The sequence below is a fragment of the Cebus imitator genome, unplaced genomic scaffold, assembly GCF_001604975.1.
Source record: "Cebus imitator isolate Cc_AM_T3 unplaced genomic scaffold, Cebus_imitator-1.0 Scaffold87, whole genome shotgun sequence".
NCBI lineage: Eukaryota > Metazoa > Chordata > Mammalia > Primates > Cebidae > Cebus > Cebus imitator.
In genome coordinates this window covers 4737183-4746827 of record NW_016107402.1, presented here as the reverse complement: position 1 = coordinate 4746827, position 9645 = coordinate 4737183, and the positions used below count along the sequence as shown (strand labels likewise).

The 9645-nt window shown below is 55.3% G+C and overlaps 1 protein-coding gene across 2 annotated transcripts; it reads right to left on the bottom strand.

Annotated features, from left to right (window-relative positions):
- Window positions 1–779: 779 nt before the first annotated feature.
- TRNP1 (TMF1 regulated nuclear protein 1) lies at window positions 780–7607 on the bottom strand. 2 transcript variants are annotated; one of them, XM_017534822.2, is made up of 2 exons: window positions 6653–7607; window positions 780–1574 (listed from the first exon to the last, which is right to left on the bottom strand). In XM_017534822.2, exon 1 carries the CDS (start codon window positions 7494–7496, stop codon window positions 6813–6815), a length of 684 nt encoding a protein of 227 aa, XP_017390311.1. In that variant the 5' UTR covers window positions 7497–7607; the 3' UTR covers window positions 780–1574; window positions 6653–6812. The 2 variants fall into 2 exon arrangements, with proteins under 2 accessions (XP_017390311.1, XP_017390312.1); XM_017534823.2 differs by having other exon boundaries at window positions 6671–7607.
- Between the last annotated feature and the right edge of the window lie 2038 nt (window positions 7608–9645).

The following is a 9645-nucleotide window of genomic DNA, read 5'->3' as shown; positions in this document are numbered from 1 at the left end:
TCTTTTTGTTTTATTTCTTGAGATAGGGTCTTGCTCTGTCACCCAGGCTGGAGCACAGTGGTACAATCACAGCTCAATGCAGCCTTGACCTCCTGGGCTACAAGCAATCCTCCCACCTCACCCTCTCAAGTAGCTGGGACCACAGGCCTGTGCCACCCCACCTGGCTAATTTTTTCATTTTTATAGATAAGGGATCTCCCAGGCTGGTCTTGAACTCTTGGCCTCAAGCTACCCTCCCACCTTGGCCTCCCAAAGTGTGGCAACCTAAGACACCAGGACAGGCAGGGATCAGGAACTGGGACTTAGAGCCAGCAAGGGGATAATAGGCATGAGCTACCATGCCAGGCCAGAATAGCCTATTTTTAAAACACTTCCTAGTTTGAGTATGGCATCTCCTGCTTAGACACTGACAAACAGGTCCACATGGTCGCCAGCACAGTCACACACAGTCCACAACCCCCACAGGCCATCGTGCTGCCATGTTGTCATCAATACACACAACCCCCCTCAGTGTCACACGGTTTCACATGTGCATTCTCATCCCTGAGCTGCCTCATCACATCCTTTAATGAGGAAGACTTCCTGAGGAGGGGGTAAGAGCAGCCGGCTGTGAGCCAGGTCAAGGGAGAATGGGTCTGCAAATCAAAGTCAGTTGACAGGGCCAGACTGCCAAATGAAACAAAATAGAAGCTGCTCCAGGAACTGTCAACTTAAATAGCCATAACAGACACAGAAGAAAGACAGCAAGGACACTTGGCAAAGTAAACCTCAAAACCCCATGCATTTGCCTCTCATTATGGAAATTTATTCTTCCTGAATGTATAAGGCAGAAGACTAATTCAATATACATTCACTTGGCAGAATTCTACAAGTTCTGGGCTGTGTAAATGTGCCCCTCTTCCCTCTATTACCAGGATGTTTGAGTAAATGTGCTTCCTTTTTTTCTTTTAAAACATTGCCTAGATGTTTTACATTGCCACCACCTCTTCCTGAGAAAAAGGTGTGTCCCTCACCCTACCCCGTAGGAGCCAGCAGACTATCTTTCTGAGGGGCCACAGGTACACTCCCACGTGGAGAGAACAAGCGCAGTGGATGAAGGAAACAGGGATTTTTCAAACTAATGTTTTCCCTCAAACAGGCCTCCCTCACCCTTAGACTCTGAAGCAATGACATCTACTAAAACGAGGACCCCTGCTGGGCTGTGAATTGTTTAGGAAGTCTAAAAGAAATTCTTGGCCTGGGATGGGGTGGGGGAAAGGGAAAAAATTAATTATTTTGAGTTTCCCATTGGCAATGCTTGCTACACGTAATCTGACTGCATCTCAGGGACCTGTAGCAACATCTCCAATTGTGCAGTGTAAGCCAAAGTCAAATGTGGGGTACATGAAGAAATTCCGAGTGTCGGCCAGTTCCCCAGGACCCAGCCCCTTGCCAATGTGAAGTGAGAGGCTCCTGTAAGGAGGTCGCGGGTTTGTGTAAGGTCAATTCTCAAAGTCTTCCTGAAGTGCCCAGGGAGGAAGCCGAATCCAGGAGTCCAGATCCATAGAGTGGAGGCTCTGAGGAGTTGGAAGGAGCTGGAAAGAATAATTCCAAGAGCTTTAATGACCTCTTTCTCACAGCCACCCAGCCCCACCCAAGCCATTCAACTCGAAATCTGCCTGAAGAAGGGCCACTGTGGAGAGAAGATGCAGGAGGCAATAGTATGGAATGGGGATCCTGGGGGAAGCAGTGGTTCCCTTGGGCCTTTGTCCTTGGCTGGGATTCCCTAGCCTGAGCAGTTAGAATGGAATGTTCCTGGGATGAAAAGCCTGCCCCTCCTCCACTTTTCCCCTTATGGAGTTCCCCAGGGACCATTCCAGGGATTCCTGATATGGTGATGCTTTGGAGAAGCTGAAGCCCACACTGCCCGGGGTTCTGTCCTGGTGGCCTTTCCAGGGCTGGGCAGGTTGGTTCCATCATTTATGGATCTCTACCATATACTAGGTACTTAGTATGACTTCTAATTTAATACTCAAGTTTTCTACTTCCTAGCTCCCCTCAAAAATACAAAAACATCTTGTATGTCTGGATCTGAAAAAAAAAGAAAAGAAAAAGAAAAAATACAAAACAAAAAAAAAAATCAGAAGAAACTGGCTCAGAAAAGGGAAGGCATTGCTCAGGATCCCTCAGTTGAGGAGTTCCAGGCCAGGACTAAATGTCAGGTCTGTCTTGTTCCCTTTTTGCCCCCACCGTGAAGTGTGTCATCCTCCTCCTCTGCCTCTCTCTGCTCTCCTTGACACCAAACATTCCAGCCCAGATATGCAGGGAGAAGAGGCAGCCCTCTCCAAGGCAAGCCCTTGCGAGGCTTAAGCCCAGAGCATCCTTGGCCCACCCTCGTCAGAAGCCAGGTGTGCTGACTCAGCCTGACTCACCCCCCAGAGCCCAAGCAGGTTGGGGTGTGCCCAGACTCTGGGGGGAGGGGCACTTTCTGCCAGCCCTCCAGCATCTCACGTCCCTTCCAAGACCCAAGGACCAGGAGTCACTATACACAGCCTTGAATGTGGGAACCCAGATATCCCCCTAAATGGACCCCTCTTTAGCCTGATAAATGAATCACCATATAGCCTAATGTTTAAGGGATTCCCCCAGTTACAGCTCCTATGTCTTTGGGCAAGTCACCCGCCCTCCCTGTTTCTTCACCTGTGGAAATGGGGATAATAACCCTTACTTTGCAGAGTGGTGGCAAGGACTGGAACAGATTAGTGGGTGTAAAGTGCTCAGGGGCCTGGCACAGAGGAGGTGGTTAAGATATTATTCCAGAACCAAGGGTTCCCTTCCCCCACTGCCCCTGGCCAGGGTGCAGTCAAGGACTAATGGTGGGGAGAAGTAGGTTAGGGATCTGCAAGCTTTTCCAAATACCTCCACCTGCACTGCTCTGATGACAGGGAGCCTCTCCTTCAGCCCTGAGAAGCCTGGGCACCTAATTTGTTCATAAGGAGCCCACTGGCAGGCTTAGGGAAGGGGAGTGGCTGTAGGCTTGAGGCTTGGAGCACCTCGGCCATGTTCTGTGGCTCCAGCCTAATCTTTTTTTTTAAGATATAGTCTTGCTCTGTCACCCAGGCTAGAGTGCAGTGGCACAATAAAGGCTCACTGCAACCTCTGTCTCCCGTGTTCAAGCAATTCTCCTGCCTCAGCTTCCCAAGTAGCTGAGATGACAGGCATGCATCACCATGCCCAGCTAATTTTTTTGTATTTTTAGTAGAGATGGGGTTTCACCATATTAGCCAGGCTTGCTTCGAACTCTTGACCTTGTGATCTGCCCACCTAAGCCTCCCAAAGTGCTGGGATTACGGGCATGAGCCACCGTACCCAGCCTGCTCCAGCCTAATCTCTAAGAGGCAACCTTGGCCACCACTGGCAGCGGGACCCTGGGTTCTGGTCAATTAATGTAACAAATCTGTGAATGTAAAATGACTCAGGTCTTTCATCCTGATGGTGACCCCAAAAAGGGCTACCTGTCTTTCTTGGAAGTCTTTCCTCTCTGGGGTTCCAGGCTCAGCCCAGCCAAAGGGGCGTCCTTTGCTCCCCTTTCAAAGAGGGTTCCTGCCCCTAGGGAGTCGGCGATGGGCACTGCTGTGGCCTCCAATCCACCCTACTCAGGAAGCCATCACCAGAACTACACTCCCGCTCTAGGAATGTGCCGACCGTGACTACCCTGCTCTTTCTCCCAGACCCCTACATTTCAAGTCCTGGGAAGCTCCTGGAATACTGGGGAAAGGGACGATTCGGGGTGGGAACAATAAAGTATAAAATCTGCTCTGGGCCATGCCCCCTCGTCTCGAGAAAGCAGCCCCACACTGCCCTCTGGTGGCACCATACACATGGTTACCCAGGTAGGGGCAGGTCAGGTTAGAACTTTGAATTAGTCTCCCAGCCCTAAGGACCATCCTGAGGAAAGGCTCCTGTGCCCCTCATTTCCCTTTGCTGAGATCTAAATTCACTGGTGGCTCTCAGTGTCCTCAATTCACATATCCCCCAAGATCCCTGTACTCTCCAGAGCTGGGGGCCACCAAGAAAGTGTTCTGAAAGTCATGTGGCGAGAAAAGGTGGGTCAGTCTTCCGTCCCATGCTAGAGCTGGCCTCCAACAAACTGCTCAGCCCCCAAGGAGTCCCCCGGGATGGTGACAGCCAGAAAAGGCTGCCAGGAAAAGGGCTGGGAGACATAAGCCCTTAAAGTAGAGGGTTCCTGCCCCTAGGGAGTCGGTGATGGGCACAGCTGTGGCCTCCTTAAAAGTCACCCAGGTTGGAGTGCAGTGGCACGATCTCGGCTCACTGTAACCTCCACCTCCCGGGTTCAAGCGTTTCTCCTGCCTCAGCCTCCCAAGTAGCTGGGATTACAGGTGCCTGCCACCACACCCAGCTAATTTTTTGTACTTTTAATAGAGGTGGAGTTTTACCGTGTTAGCCAGGGTGGCCTCGATCTCCTGATCTTGTGATCCGCCCACCTCGGGCTCCCAAAGTGCTGGGATTACAGCCACCACACCCAGCCTGAATGGAGCCAGACAGGTGAGTTTCTAGAGGGGGCCTTGGAGGGTCAGGCAGGTGGAAAGGTGCCTTTGGTTTGTTGCCTGTGAGGTAGTGGACATAGCACTAACTAGGAGCTGGGGTTCAAGTCCGTGTGTTTGTGCCCTGGCCAGGAAGCTTGGTGAGGAGCAGTGGAACATCTGGAAGTGGAGGGAGGGGGCAGAGCTGCCTGTGACACCAGGACCAATCTCCAGTTACCCGCCCCATACACACACACACACACACACACACACACACACACACACACATACACACTAGCCAGTGTCATCTCTAATTCTCTACTCACCCACCCTACCCCAAATCAGGACAAGCTGATTACAAATAAATCCTGGAGAAAGCCAAAACTGATGGCACCGAGCACTTTACACCATTAGCTAAAAGCTTCTCTGGACCAAGTGCCCCCTCCCATGCAACCCAGAAAACAAACAGTCCTGGCTGCAGCCCAGCACCAAGGCCTGAGCTGAGTTCCCTGTGTCACCTCCAAGAAGTCCTGTCCTCTCTAATCCTCTAGACCCCAAATGACCCAAGTGGCTTTGGAAGATGTTTCCTGTATGGAAAGACCAGAGGATAGCATTGCCCCCCTCACTACTTCCCTGGGGTCCCCTAGCTTTGTCAGAGGCTCTGAGACCCCCTCCAGTACCTCCCTTCCCCAGCTAAGAAAGGGTTCAGGAAATCCTGACTGTTGGCTGAGAAACCAGCCAAAAAGTTTGGTATCCTGGGAGAAGGGCTGATGAGGGACGATCCGGTAAGGGCCCCAATTCTCAGCCTGTTACAGGAGTGTACCTGACCCTCCCAGGTTCCCGTGGGAGAAAGCATCCTCCCCACTTTACTCCATTCCGACATCCTGACCCCGAAAGGGACTGAGGAAAGAGGCCCAGAGTTGTTGTCAGTCACAGAGCAGACGGGATCCAGAAGCCAACTCTCCCTAGCCCCTGCCCAGGGTACTGTGGGAAGGGCACACACAGGCCAGGGACCTTGGTTCTTCCCTCACTGGCCTGTGACATAGAGAAATTCCCTCTTCACTCTGTAAAAGATGGACTTTAAATTAGCGTGTGGCTCTATCAGCAAAAGTAGTGCCTGTTTCTAGGTGTAAGTTAAAATAATAAATTACCTTTCCATGATTTAGGGGGTAAGAAAAAGGACCTCTGCCCTGTGTTATCACCACCACAGCCCCTCTGGGAGGTGAAGAGATCCACTTCACAGACTGACAAGTGAATGCAATTAACTCAGCTGGTGAGTAGCAATGCAGTAACCAGGTCATTCACAGCTGAGTGGGGACAGAGGAACGGGAGGCTGAAGGGCATTTGGACAGTAAGGGAAGCAGATCTCACCTCAGATCTGGCCATTTAAGGTCCCTTTTTCTGGACGCTGATGTCATTACCTGCCCCTTGGGGCCTGTTAAAGGGTATCACCTGGTTCCACCCTGGCCTAGCCATCTTAGGGACACGTTGGGAGCTAAGTCTCTAGGTTTGCTATGTAAGGATCCCTGGGTGAGCAGGTGCCAGACACCCTGTCCTGGTTATCTGAGTCAGGCCTTAGCGAAGCTGCATGAGGGCATAAGAAAAGCTGTCTTCTAGAAGCAGAAGGGCCCAAGTATGAAGGGAACAAATCCTAAACCTCTCTGGGATTCTGTCTCCCCAGATGGGAAACAGGCCTATAGTGGAATTCAGTGGTACAGCCCTGTGCCAGCCTCCACTCCATCCTGGGGCCTCATTATTCTGTCCTCCTGAAGGCATGGAGCTGGGCGGCGCCAGGAAGCAGCAGCCTCAAGGGCAAAACTGCTCACAGCCCGAGGGGTCTGGGAAAGGCAACGCAAGCGGGGGTGAGAATGGGGGTTGCTGCATCCATGCCGCAGGTTCCAAATGGTAAAGTTTGCCACCAACCCATTCCTGGGATCTGAGCCCCCCTCAAGAGTCCAATTCTTATAATGGAGACTTGGTGCTACCACCTTACTACCCAGATGGTCGGGGAGAGACGGGAATAGAAAGTGGCAGCTTTACTAGGGACCCAGCAGAAGCCGGCAGCCCCAGGGAAGGGAGCCCCGGGGCCCTGGACCAGTCCCCCAACACGCCCTGACCCTCGAACGCACCAGCCGCTAAGAGCGCACCTCAGCCTCCTCTACCGTGCCCCTGGCCCCCCACTGTCTCTTCCTGCAGATCCGTCTTCCATCCAGCCAGCGTCCGCGATCAGTCGGTCGGTCGGCACCTTGGTGAGGCCTGTCGGGGTGGCCAGGGGTCCGGGCGTGGAGGTCAGCGCTGCGGGGAGGCGGGACCGCGGGGCGGGCTGCGGCGGAAGGGCGAGTCGGGCTCGGGGCCGTGGCCGCGCCGCAGTCGCCCGGCGCCCCAGGGCACGCAGCCGCCCAGGCCGAGCGCGGAGGCCAGCAGCGCAGGGGGGCGGCCGCGGCGGCCGCGGCGCTGGCCCTTCTTCAGGCGCGACCCGTGCGCCGCCAGGTAGAGCTCGGCCTGCGCCACGCCGCCGCTCAGGCGGCTCAAGCTCTCGGCACGGTGCGCTAGGCGCAGCTCAGCCGCCAAGAAAACGCGGTGCAGCTGCAGCACGCGGCTCTCCAGCTCTGACACCAAGCGCCGGCGGCCCTCCACTTCCAGCAGCCGCCGCCGCGCCTCTGCCAGCTCCAGAGCGCGGCCTCCTGCCCCCGCCGCCGCGCCAGAGCCCCCTCCGGGCCCGGCGATCCCCGCGCCCCCGCTAGCGCCCTGGCGCCAGCGCTGCAGCTCCTGGCCCTCGGCCGCGCCCGCCGAAGTCTCGGTTCTGCCTGGCAGCAGCGGCGACTGAGCCGGGGTCGGGGTCAGGGTCAAGGTCGGAGTTGGGGGCGGGGGCTGAGGGGATGGCATGGGCTCCCGGGGCGGCGGCGGCGACCCTGGCTCTGCCGTCCCTTCTTGGGCCCCCGGGCCGCAGGCGCTGATGCGGCAGCCCGGCATCCCCCGCCCCCCGGCGGTCTGCGGCTGTCAGTGCGCTGGGAGGATGAGCACCGCGCACCTAAAGAGCAAGACTCGGCCGCAGCCCCCACGCCAGGGCCGCGCCCGCTGCCAGCGCATCTTATAGAACACGGGGCGGAGCGACGGGCAGTGCAGCCAATCAGAGACGGGCACGCTCTGAACCCGCCCCCTCCCCTGCTACGCTTTCAGGGCATTCCCCAAACCCTTCACGTCCTACCCTTCGCCGGATTTTGCCCCTCTAGGGCATCCGGTCCCTGTTCGCCTCTCCCCAAGTTTTGGCTGCAAAGGGAACCTCATATTCCCTGGTTCGGCCCCTCAGAGTCATAAGCTCAGGTAGCTGGTGTTTAGAAAATCATGGAATCCGGTCTCCACCCAGGGAAGGGGTCTTGCCTAAGGCCTCTGTGCGAAGAGAGCCTGGGCTGTTACACAGGAGGCTTGACTCCTTGTGCAGTGCTCCTCCCACACCTTATGCTGCCCTTGGCCGAATCAGTTCCGCCTGGTCTCTCCTGGGCAGCAGGGCTCGCCAGGACCACCTTCTCCCACCTCACTGCAGTTAACGCAGAGGGACCACTGCCGTTCTGGTGGGTTGGGGATCTGGCTGGGCTGATTTCACGCTGGGTAGGGCCCTTCATTCGCAGAACAAGTACCTCAGCGCTGCCGCTGCCGCTGCCGCTGAGCCTGCAAACCTTGGTGGCACCACAGAGGAGCCCTGGACCCCACGGTTTGCAAAGTTCTTTCCCTGACGCTGCTCGTTTTTTTTTTTTTTTGTTTTGTTTTGTTTTTTTCCTCCTTCCAGAGGGTGTTCCTAGACCTTTTAAAGACTGGGAAACTGGCTCGGTGCAGTGGCTCACGCCTGTGATCCCAGCACTTTGAGGGGCCCGGTGGATCACCCAAGGTCAGGAATTCGAGACCAGCCTGGCCAACGCGGTGAAACCCCCGCCTCTACTGAAAATACAAAAAAAATAGCTGTGTGTGGTGGTGCACACCTGCAGTTCCAGCTAGTCGGCAGGCTGAGGGAGGAGAATTGCTTGAATTCAGGAGGCTGAGGTTGCAGTGAGCCGAGATTGTGCCACTGCACTCCAGTCTGGGCAACAAAGCGAGACTCTGTCTTAAAAAATAAATAAAAATAAAGAGGAGGGAAACTGAGATCCTGAAGGGCAGTAGGTTTGCCCAATGTCATATTGCCAACTGGTGGCTGAACCCCGATTCCTGAATCTGGACAGAAATGCACCAGCTCAGCCATTCAGGCCGTTTGGGGGCTCAGATACCTGAGTCTAGTCCTCTTGGTGGAGGGGATGCTCCTTATGTGGGACTTTATCTGACGATTCTCATCTGGCCCTGACAAAATGATAGAAGGGAACCCTGCCCACTTTTCCCCCAACAGAAATGACCCTGCCATACCAAACACTGGCCCAGACACCACGGGCCTGCCTCAGTTTCCATCCACTTGAAGGTGTCATCAGAGATGGGAGGTCTCTGTGGTGGGTGGGGGCAAGGCCCAGGGGTCCAGAAACCAGCTCTGAACCCAAGTGGGAAGGACTGTAACAGACCCTGGGCTCAGGAGGACCTGCGGAAGCTGTGGCCAGTGTAACTGCTGCAACCTGAAGAGGCAGATGGCATGCTTGCGTGATGTGCAGGATGATGACAGAGTTCCTGCACGGAAACATGCTCTCTAAGTGCTTTCAGGTGTCAGACTGAGTGAGACTGAGTGATGGGGACTCGTGGGTGAGCGAGACAGTTCGGCTCCAAAGAGGCAGCTCAGAAGGAGCTGGGAGAGGAGGGCGGGTGGATGAGAGGCGCCAGGCACGGTGAAGAGAAAGGGAGGAGGGCTTGGGGGAGGGAGGAGGTCAGAGGCAGGGTGCCCAGTGACCAGGGGTGGTAGAGACTCAGTGAGGGCAAGGGGAGGGCTTGTGGGGATGACTCAGAGAGAGGAGAGGTCTCAGTGAGGGGAAGAAGAGCTGTTCAGTGACTGTGCTGGGGCTCAGTGGGGGGAAGGGCTGAGTGTGTGCCAAGGTGCTGACAGAGGCTCCCCATAGGGGAAGAGAGGTTCAGTGAGGGGCTTGGGAACCCCAAGAGTTGGAGGGGCTCAGTGAAGATGAGGGAGGCTCAGGAGATACCAGGTTGGCCCCAG

Coding starts and splice junctions, on each gene's coding strand:
- TRNP1 (XM_017534822.2), bottom strand. CDS start 7,496: ATGCCGGGCTGCCGCATCAGCGCCTGCGGCCCGGGGGCCCAAGAAGGG.